Raw genomic sequence first — 11,652 nt, 5'->3', positions numbered from 1 at the left:
ATTTTTAAGATACCATCACCATACTGCAATACCGTCATACCGCCCAACCCTACCGGGTACTTTTCGCGTACTGTTTAATGAATACTACATATTTGAACACACTACCCGCTTTCGCGTACTGTTCAGTATGGGAGTATGCAATTTAGGACGCAGCCCATGTCTGGTTTTACTTTAGCCATCCATGAATTGAATTGCAGTCTGACCAAAGCTAGACACTTGAATTTGGGAAAACATCACCTGGTCTAAAGGAATTTGTGAAGTTGTGCTGTCTGGTGCAGATAGTAGGGTTCGAATCTGGTGTAAAATGCATCAATCCATGGACCAACCAGCCTTGGCTTTGTATCAACAGATCTGGGTGGTGATATTGGAAATGTAATGGTGTCAGTAATGTGTTCTTGGTATCGATTAAATTCCACAGTGATCTGAGTGTGAACTGACTTCATGGCCATAAGTAACTCCAACTGGTTCCATAAACATGACCAGTTCAGTGTACTTCAAATGGCATAATCAGTCCCCCAGTCTGAATATAACAGAGCTTCTTTGGAATGTGGCAGCTAAAAGCTTGGAGAATTCCTGACACATAACAGGAAAGTGGTTTGGGGAGCAAATGGTGCCCCCCATGGTAAATGGCTACTAAGAACAGACCTCATTCATTCAAGTGCTCAGGATCTTTCTTTAAATGGCTGAAAATATAATAGAAATAAGACATTACTTTTGGCATTTGGGACCCAGCCGGGGTTCTTGCTTGTTATTTTGGTTGATGAGCTGAATCAGGTGTGTTGGAGCAGAAAAACACTAAATAAACAGTGCATTGTCACAGCTCTCCAGGGTGGCAGTAATCTCTGTAAACTCCTGCTGTCTGCAAAGCCTGATCAACTTCTGCTGATAGTATAACAAGCTTTAATATTTAATACTGACTTCAAATGTTTGAAGAACATTAAGGTCGCTGCACACCAGGGTCCAGAAGTCTGTGCTCTCTTCCGGGGACTGGCTTTAGTTCTATCAAAACATCAAATGCAAAATGCTTCTCCCTTTGTACTTATTTATAATACTTATTATATACTTATTATATATAACTATAGGGACAGTGGTAGCCTAGTGGGTTGGGCTTTGGGCTATCAACTAAAAGGTTGAGAGTTTGAATCCCAGCTCTGCCATGCAGCCACTGTTGGGTGCTTGAGCAAGGCACTTAACCCTCTCTGCTTCAGGGACGCCATACAATGGCTGACCCTGCGCTCTGACCCCAGCTTCCAAACAAGCTGGGATACGCAAAGAAAGAATTTCGTTGTACTGTAAAGCATGGTGGTGGCAGCATGCAAGAATAAAAAATGAACCCAATTTGCGCGATGCTTAACCAATGCAGAACAACACCGTAATGGAAACAAAGTATCAAAACCAAGAACACAAAAACATCCACAGCCCACAATGGAGAAAGTGAATAGAAATAGAAAAGGAACAGATCAGAACTGACAACTGACAACTCTAACCACCAGGGACAACTCAGTTCCTGAGAAAGAGGAAAGACAGGGAACCTTAAGACAAGCCAGGGATGGAGAAATATGAGTAAGACCACCACACCAAGTGCCGCAGCCCATGTCAGCTAGGGCTGCAACGATTAGTCGACATAATCGATAACGTCGACTATAAAAATTTGTCGACGTGGAATTTCATTGTCGACGCGTCGTTATTATTGCAACGCACTAAAGGAACTGCAGGGGGACGCAGCATCACTTCCATGGAGCAGCGGGGAGTTTATGAAGACAGAGAGGCAAAGATAAAGAGACCAAAAATTTTTTAAGTATTTCAGGAGCATTTCAGCCAAAATAACCCAAAGAAACGAGCTGAACGCAGATACTACAGAGCAGAGTTGTGGTTTTACGCCAGCACTACGGTGAAATGCGAGCACCCTGCACCCTGTTTGAAGACCCCACCCACTTAGTCCGGTCATTTCTCTACCCAGCAGACACGGTGGCCAATTTGTGTCTGCTGCAGGCATTGCCATTTGTGCCCACTAGTGGTGCCCAGTTGACAAGTAGCAGAGCCAAGATTAAAACCGGGGTGTTCAGAATCTCTGCGCTGGTGTGCTAGCGGAATTTCCCGCTGCGCCACCTGGGCACTCTAATTGCTAGCAAGTTTAACAGGGTGTGTAGACTTATTACTTACGTACTTTTTACTTTATTTTTACCCTTTCATTGGTGATATAGACGTTGCATGTCCTCGCAAATCCACATGAATTTACAAATGGACAGGATTGGCTGCTATCAATCAGTTTATGGAGAAAGGGAATTCCACCCTTGTCACCAAAAGGGCAAAGAGACTCACCTCCCAGCAGTACTAGTTGTAGCTTTGTGGTTAAGGTACTGTGCTAGTGGCCACTCAGGTGGCGCAGCGGTAAAAAACACACGCTGCAACCAGGCTGGGATCTCGAATACATCGTATCGAATCTCAGCTCTGCCTTGCCGGCTGAAGGCTGAGCGGCCGCATGAACAGCGATTGACCTGTTGTTCGGGTGGGCGGGACTAAGCCGGATATGGGTCTCTCTATGTCAGACTGGTGCAATTACGACCTCTGCTGGCTGATTAGAGGCGCCTGCACAGAGATGGGGAAGGAGTGCTCCTAGGGTGTGTCTCTCCGTACACGACACTAGGTGGCAAAACACTCGTCAATGTGTGGGTGATAAGATGCATGCGGCTTGCTGCCCACGTGTCGGAGGGGCACTTGAACTTGGGCAATTGAACGCTCTAAAGGGGGAGAAAATGCATTTAAAAAAAAGGTACTGTGCTAGTAAACAGAAGATTGCTGGTTCAAACCCAACCACTGCCAGGTTGCCACTGTTGGACTCTTGAGCAAATCCCTTAACTTTCAATTGCTTGGACTGTATACTGTAAGTTGCTTTGGGTAAAAGCATCTGCTAAATGCTGAAAATGTAAGTAATACTGCCTATTTTATACTGGTTTCCATCAACAATCCTACACAATTGCAGTTGGCACATTTCCATGTTATTTTTAAATTTATTGTTTTGAATTCGACAGTTAGCACCTTATACATATGGCCACAGTATTAATTCTCAGTATCTTCATCTGTCAGCATTAATTCCTTCTTTCTTTCCTCCAGCTGTTCCTTATAGATAACGGTGCGGATGACTGGCGCATCGCCATGACATTGGAGCGGGTGCTGCTGATCGCGCTGGAGCTGCTGGTCTCAGCTGTCCATCCGGTGCCCGGCGACTTCAAGTTCGTGTGGCGTGCTCGACTCGCCTTCACCTACATCCCCTCGCAGGCGGAGGCTGACCTGGACATGGTGCTGTCTGTGCCCATGTTCCTCCGACTCTACCTCATCGCCCGCGTCATGCTCCTCCACAGCAAGCTGTTTACCGACGCCTCATCCCGGAGCATAGGGGCCCTCAATAAGGTCAGCATTAACATTCATGTGCTATTTCTTTAGATCTTATAAAGGATTTATGTACAGGCCCTAAATCCGTGTTCTTTTTTTAACTGACAAAGGTAGAAAGACAAGATTTCTAATGTTTTAACTGATCATTGTATTTTGCAAAGAGAAACACATTTAAAACTGAATGCCTGCAGCACTCTCCAAAATAGATGGGACAGAGGCAATAAGAGTGATAGGATCAGCCTTTACAAGCAATAATGGGTTGTTGCTTACCACTTTAACATACAACGATCAGCCATAACATTAAAACCACCTCCTTGTTTCTACACTCACTGTCCATTTATCATATAGAAGCACTTTGTAGCTCTACAATTACTGACTGTAGTCTATCTATTTCTCTACATACCTTTTTAACCTGCTTTCACCCTGTTCTTTAATGGTCAGGACCACCACAGAGCAGGTATTATTTAGGTGGTGGATCATTCTCAGCACTGCAGTGACAATGACATGGTGGTGGTGTGTTAGTGTGTGTTGTGCTGGTATGAGTGGATCAGACACAGCAGCGCTGCTGGAGTTTTTAAATAGTGTCCACTCTATTAGACACTCCTACCTAGTGGGTCCACCTTGTAGATGTAAAGTCAGAGACGATCGCTCATCTATTGCTGCTGTTTGAGTTGGTCATCTTCTAGACCTTCATCAGTGGTCACAGGACGCTGCCCACAGGGCGCTGTTGGCTGGATATTTTTTGGGTTGGTGGACTATTCTCAGTCCAGCAGTGACAATGAGGTGTTTAAAAACTCCAGCAGCGCTGCTGTGTCTTATCCACTCATACCAGCACAACACACACTAACACACCACCACCATGTCAGTGTCATTGCAGTGCTGAGAATGATCCACCACCCAAATAATACCTGCTCTGTGGTGGTACTGTGGGGGTCCTGACCATTGAAGAACAGCATGAAAGGGGGCTAACAAAGCATGCAGAGAAACAGATGGACTACAGTCAGTAATTGTAGAACTACAAAGTGCTTCTATATGGTAAGTGGGGCTGATAAAATGGACAATATGTGTAGAAACAAGGAGGTGGTTTTAATGTTTCTACACTGGAAGGGTCATTTCCTCCATAGCAGTTGGTATGGAATTCGGTTCACATCCATTCTGCATCTTTATAATACAAAAAGAAAGCTGTAGATCAGTTCTATGCAGAAACGCCTCAGAGTTCTCTGGGCTTAAGCTCATCATCAGATGGTTCAGAAAACAATGGAAATGTGTGCTGTGGTCAGATGAGTCCATGGTTCAGCTTGTTTAAGAAAATTGTTTGTCAGGTTCGCTTTGCCAAAGATGAAAAGGACCATCCAGACTGTTATCAGTAAAAGGTGCAAAAGCTAAGATCTGTCATAGTATGGGGATGCATCAGTAGGATGGCTTGCATATGTGAAGGTACCATTGAGGTGTATATTGGGATTGTAGAGACACATGTGCTGCCATCAAGGCAAGTCTTTTCCCGGGCAGTCCATGATTATTTCAGCAAGACAATGCCAGGCCCAGCTTTGTAGACACAGAGTGTGTGTGCCGCACTGGATTGTTTGCAACCCAAATCTGTGTCCTATTGAAAATATAAGACACAGCATGAAGAGGGGAAGCAGATGACAGCGACCACGGACTGTCTTGTATCAAGCAAGAATGGAGAAATATTTGAATTGAATTGGTGTCCTCAGTCCCCAAACTATTGAAAAGTGTAATTCATAGGCAAGGTGATGGAACACATGGGTAAATGTGCCTCTTTCCCCCACCTTTGAACATGGTACACTGTCAGTTAGGAGGCTGGATGAAATGGTGTTAACATTTACATTTGTGCTATTTATTACTAAAGGTTGTCAAGTTGGCTCAGCTTGGTAATTACTGACCCAATGTATGAAACTAAGCCGGTGGCTGACCACTGCACGCTTAAATCCTACATTTCTAGCCTGACCCCATTTTATTTTATGCGTTTTCCCCCTTTGTCTCCCAAATTAGCATAGCTAATACACTGCTGGAGACCCCAAGGGTGCATATTCGCCTGACACACTCCCTCCGATGTGTGCGCAATCCACCAATCCCTTCTTATTCTCCCATACGTTAGTGGATTTGCGCGTGAGGTCGGCCACGCACTGATCTCTGGGTGCACAGCGTCGATAACCCAACCCCTTAGTCCGGTCTTTCCAACCCAGCAGACTGGAGGCCAATTTTGGCTGCTGCAGGCATTAGGCAATTGTGCAGAGGATAATCCCACTGCACCACCCTAAAATCACCATTATAATAGCATTGTTACACCTTTTAGTAGAGATTCTACCTGCTGAGATCCTGGAAAGAGATGGGGGGGGGGGGGGGGGTACGTGTGACAGGGAATAAAAGTAAAAAATGCGTCAGATAGGGCATCTGGTGTAAACACTGTGCCAAGTCTGCTGTGCGGACCAGAATGTATTTATATAAAGCTGGTGTATACTATACATGCTCTTGACCTAGTGTAATAACAGTTAGTTGCTAGTCTTTGACTTCATCTTCTACTGGCTGCTCCTGTTAGGCAGTGGTACCTTGAAACTCAATGTCAATTGATTCTGTTAGTGGCGTCGAGTTTAAAAAGCATTTGAGTTGAGTTTCAAGGTACTTTTTCCCATAAGGACGTATGGGAAACATGTTAATGTGTTTCATGGTCTTGTGGAACTGCATATATTTTAGGCTAATCTAAAATAATGGGGTTGTTTTTGACACTTATACACCGAAAATAACACATATATAATCTAAAAACACTGAAATACAGTAAAACCTGCTCTTTACCTTGACTTCTTTATTGTTTTTTATGCTTCCTAATTGCGGAGATACTTGATCTTGGAATACCGTATTCCTTAGCGAGTTTAGTAAGGGCGCATTCACATGAGAAGCTGCATAATCGCTTTTGTGCTGCTGTGTCCTAATTTCCTATGGAGTGTGGTGGTGCACAAAGCTTAACAACTTATTGAACTAAAACAACCAGTAAGGAATTTCATTAGTGGTTTTAGTGTTTCTATGTCGATCTTTTAATACATTAAGTCACATTAAGCTTTTTTTTTAACGATAGGTGTTTTAGACTCTCTCTGAAAAGCTGATTCTCAATACTTTTCAGCACCCCGAGCTATAACACAAGTCTAAATATGAAACAGGAGAAAAATCCAGCTAAACACAGATACATGTGAAGCTTTCAGAGTGAATTTGATGGTTATTCCACACAAATGCAGATTCGTCTCATATTCGCACTTTGATGACTTTTTACCGCACCGCTCAAGCCAAACGCTGAACAAAGCGCACACACGTCAAGTTTAAGGAAAACGTCAAGATTAAGGGTACAAATATCTTGTTGAAGGGCGTCGAGTTTCAAAGATTTTGAGTTTAGGGGACATTGAGTTACAAGGCACCATTGTTCTCTTCTTTGCTGGTCAAGGAGGACCACCAGTGGCATCTATACATCGCCCAGTGACAAATTCTTACATGTAGCCTCAACACTTACTGAGAACCATGCTACTTGAGCAAAAAGCTGATTCCTCCTGTTCCTGGCCAGGTCAAGGTTAAGCAAAGTGCCACCTTAGCACCCAAACAGCTGATATATATGAGCACAGAGAGGTGATATCATAGTTAGTAATGAGGAATAAGGAGGCCATGCTACAGAGGTTAATTAAGCAAAACAACTGGAAAGGAATTTTCATGAATAAAAGAATGGCCGTGATTATATTGCTCTATTATTTATAAAAACAAGACCTTAATTGTTGAATTGCTTTAATGCAACGGTTTGCTAAGTAAAAGGAAAGAACGCAAAGAAGCCACAAGATTTAAAATTTCTTGTCCGGCTGTTCCACAAATATAGTTGTTGAAGTAAATTAGTAAATGAAGTAAATAAGTTAAATAAAAGGCAGGACAGTAAGGCTGGAACCCTCCGAAAGCAAGATTCCTCTTTAAAGTCTACAGTTAAGTCCTGGTTAAACCTCATCACCCTGTGGCACCCAAAAAAATCAAGCTTTTACCATGGTCAACCCTGTTTCCTAACCTAAACTCCAAGGGAATGAGCTGGACAAAAAGAAACACAAGCTTGGACCTCGGAATGTAAAGTATCTGTGAAAACTCTCAGATCCCAGACCCATCCCTTGTGTTCTGTATCAGAATCAGAAAAAGTTGGGACAGTATGGAAAATGCAAATAAAATAAAAATGCAGAGTTCCTTACATTTACTTTGACTTTTATTTGATTGCAGAAGTTTGAACCCAAGATATTTCATGTTTTATCTGCTATTCATTTAATTTGTTAATATACCTCCATTCCTGCATTTCAGTCCTGCAACATATTCCAAACAGGTGATGTCAACATGTGATTGTAATCATGGTTTGGTACAAAAGCAGCATCCAGGAAAAGCTGAGTCTTTGATAAGCAAAGATGATCAGAGGATCTCCAGTTTGTCAACAAATGTGAGAAAATAATTGAAATGTATAGAAACAGTGAACCTCAAATAAAGATTGGAAGGGATTTGCATATTTCTCCCTCTACTGTGCATAATATTATTAAACCATTCAAGGAATCATGAGGAATTTCAGTGTGTGAAGGCCAAGGGTGCAAGCTTAAGCTGAACACCCGTGATCTTCGATCCCTCAGACGGCACTGCATCAAGAACCAGCACTCAACAATAGCTGATATAACCACATGGGTGAGGGATTACTTTGGCAAACCTTTGTCAAGCACTACAATACAGAGTTACATGCACAAATGCCACTTAAAACTTTACTGTGCAAAAAAGAGCCTTATGTTAACCATGTCCAGAAGCGGCGTCGACTTCTCTGGGCTCAGAGGCATCTTTCTGATTTGGGATTGTAGTAAAAAAAACTTGACAGGCTGCACAAAGCACTAAAATGAATTGCTTTCTTTAATTCCATTCTTTTCTACATTTTTCTTCTTTCTTTTGAACCTTGGCTTTCATTTTGGTGTCTTATTTTTTCAGAAATCCAGCCTATGCTGACTAAGTCTCTCGCTCTTATTGATGTTGCATGTTTGAATAGGGGCAGAATTTGAGCTCTGCTTAGCTGAAGAAAAAATTTATTTAGTGTTGCAGGGTGCTGAGGAGGAAGTCAAGTAATCAGTTTCCATTTTTATGACTGAAAAGCAGAGGAAGTAGACAGTTTGGGTTTGGACTGTGGTGTACGGAGGGATTTAGTTTAGATATTGGATTTAGTTATCATGAGATTAGTTTTTGCTGCATGTTTATATAATACTTTGAATATGAAATTATAATGTCAGTATTATAGACTCGAGCAGTTGTAGCTTAGTGGTTAAGGTATTGGACTACTAATCTGAAAGTCGGTTCAAGCCCCACCACTGTTGCCAATGTTGGGCCCTTGAGCAAGGCCTTTAACTCTTAATTGCTCAGATTGAATACTGTCACAACTGAAAATCACTTTGGACAAAAGCGTCTGCTAAATGCTGTAAATGTAAATGTTTTTGCCTAGAAGTGTTTCAACAGTGTGTTATAGACTACTGATGGCTTATTGGGGCGACACAGTGGTTAGGTGTCGCCTGACAGCAAGATTCTGAAGTGGGGCGGGTCCGGGGTCCTTTCTGTGTGGAGTTTGCATGTTCTCCCCATGTTTGTGTTTCCTTCGGGAGCTCCGGTTTCCTCCCACAGTCCAAAGATATTCAAGTGAGGTAAATTGGAGATACAGTGGTATCTTGAAACTCGAACTCAATTGGTTCTTGGAGTGGTGTTGAGTTTAAAAGGAGTTGAGTTTTAAGGTATTATTTCCCTTAAGGATGTATGGGAAACCTGTTAATGCGTTCCATGGTCCCGTGGAACTGCATATATTTTAGGCTAATGTAAAATAAAGAGGTGGTTTTTGACACTTATACACTGAAAATAACACAAATATTACATGAAAAACAGTTAAATACAATAAAACCTGCTTTAATTTAACCTTTTTTTAATTGTTTTCTTATGTTTCTTAATCGTGATGATGCTTGATATTGGAATACCATATTCCGTTCAGTAAGGGTGCATTAACATACAGTAGCTTTTGCGCTGCTGTGCCATTATTTCCTATGGAGTGTGGTGGTGCACAAAGCTTAACGTGACTTATTGTACTAAAACAACGAGCGAGGAATTTCATTAGTGGAGAAAACTTATGAGCAGTAATAATTAGGAGAGGTTTAGTGCTTCTGTGTTAATCTTTTAATACATTGTCACATTAAGCTTTTTTTTTTAATGATAAGCGTTTTAGACTCTCTTGGAACACTTGATTCTCATAATTTCTCAGCACCCCGAGCTATAACACAAGTTTAAAAGTGAAACAGTGAAGAAAATCCAGCTAAACACAGATACATGTCGAGCTTTCAGAGTGAATCTGATAGTTATTCAACACAAATGCAGATTCGTCTCAGATTCACACTTAGATGACGTTTTACCGCACAGTTCAAGCCAAACGCTGAACAAAGCGACAGTCACACACATGTCAAGTTTAAGGGAAACGTTGAGTTTAAGGGTACAAACTTCTCGACGAAGGACGTCAAGTTTCAAAAATGTTGAGTTTTGTTTGACATTGAACTTGAACTGATGAATCTTGTGTAACCAGTAATTACTTGTCCTGTCATGAATGTAACTAAAGTGTGTAAAACATGACGTTAAAATCCTAATTTAATGAATAAACTGACAGCTCAGTTCAGTGCGGAACAGCATTAAAAATATCTGCAAAATTAACTGAGCACCTTTTTGACCCAGTCTCAAGCTTCAAAAAGCTGAAAGAAACCTAACAGTTACCTTAAGCAGGGGTTTTCAACCTTTTTGGACATGCGCCCCCTTTCCATTTGCCAACCTCAAACTTCTTCTATAGTAGCAGCCATTTGATACTGGTTAAAACGGAGCGCTGACTGAGGAGAGAAACTCAGAACGTGCACACGCTTCGCTTCATACGAATCGACTCCTGACTCACTTACAGTATAGTGATATTGTGAACAGAGCATCTCCCACTATACACCTGTCTTAAAGACACACACACCCATGTCCTATAACAGCAGTCACTGTTTTTGTCATCAATTTATCTTCACTGTTAGCCCTATTTTTAAGTTTTGCTAGCCACAGTCCTTTTTTTAGACTGAGCTGGATAACATTAGACGTGTATGTGTGTGCGTGGTCTGCTGTGGGTAAAAAATGAATTGCTTTAGTTTTAAAAGTAAAACAAATCAGCCGCTCAGGTGGCGCAGCGGTAAAAGACACGCGCTGCAACCAGAGCTGGATTTCGAAGGAGCGTCGTTTCGAATCCAGCTCTGCCTTCACGGTCGAGGCTGGGCGGCTATAGACAACGATTGGCCTGTTGTCCGGGTGGGGGGCGGGACTTGAGACCGTAGGGGATGCTCTCTCAGGAACGGGGCGGTTGCGCCCTCTGCTGGCTGGTTGGTGGCGCCTGTATGGAGACGGGAGGGGGTGTGGCGGAGTGTGTGATCCTCCGTGCACAGTACTCTGCCACGCTGCACTCGTCAAGTGTGGGTGATAAGACAGTCGATTGGCTGTGCACGTTTCGGAGGAGGCATGGAACGGCCTCGTCAGCCCCAATCAGGAGCAGGAATCCGCACTAATGAGAGGATGATAGATGGGACGAAATTGGACGTGCTAAATTTTTAAATAAAAAAAAATTATAAAATTAATAACATTAAAAAAAAAAAGGAAAACAAATCTTGTAATGCCACGCCCCCCCTGGACAGGTATGCCTCACAGGTTGAAAACCCCTGACCTAAGGCATGATAATATACAATGTCATAAAGCAAATATCATTTTGGGAACTTCATCATCAGACTTGAAAAGCATTTCTTTGTACTTGTGTCAGTTAAATAAAGGTTCAAGAGAATTACATTTTACAAAGTGTCCCAATTTTTCTGGAAATAGGGCAGTTATGAGAGGAGGAAAACTTGCACTCAGCTTTCTGTGAGTGTCCAGACCGACGTGGAAGATGAAACAGATGAAGAATGTTGTCCTCAGTATAAGAAAAACATTCTATGACAAGGCTACTGACGAGCTGACATTTCTATTTTGTTTATTTGCGCTTTCTCCCTAGGTGCACTTTAACACACGCTTCGTGATGAAGACCCTGATGACGATCTGCCCCGGCACGGTGCTGCTAGTCTTCAGCATCTCCCTGTGGATAATCGCCGCCTGGACCGTACGAGTTTGCGAGAGGTGAGAGAGAGTATAGGACAGAGATTGAGAGAGCGAGAGTGCTCT

The 11,652-nt window shown here is 42.5% G+C and overlaps 1 protein-coding gene across 1 annotated transcript in view; it reads left to right on the top strand.

Moving 5' to 3' along the window:
* The first annotated feature begins 607 nt into the window (after positions 1–607).
* The window catches only part of kcnn3 (potassium intermediate/small conductance calcium-activated channel, subfamily N, member 3), a 68,776-nt gene continuing 57,731 nt past the window's right edge, over positions 608–11,652 (top strand). Inside the window, exons 1-3 of the mRNA XM_062991625.1 lie at positions 608–622; positions 3,115–3,411; positions 11,486–11,607. Coding sequence (XP_062847695.1) covers positions 608–622; positions 3,115–3,411; positions 11,486–11,607 — 434 coding nt within the window. The remainder of the gene's footprint in view (positions 623–3,114; positions 3,412–11,485; positions 11,608–11,652) is intronic.

Source organism: Trichomycterus rosablanca, chromosome 3 (genome assembly GCF_030014385.1).
Source record: "Trichomycterus rosablanca isolate fTriRos1 chromosome 3, fTriRos1.hap1, whole genome shotgun sequence".
In the NCBI taxonomy this organism is placed as follows: domain Eukaryota; kingdom Metazoa; phylum Chordata; class Actinopteri; order Siluriformes; family Trichomycteridae; genus Trichomycterus; species Trichomycterus rosablanca.
This window is presented reverse-complemented; position numbering and strand designations above follow the sequence as displayed.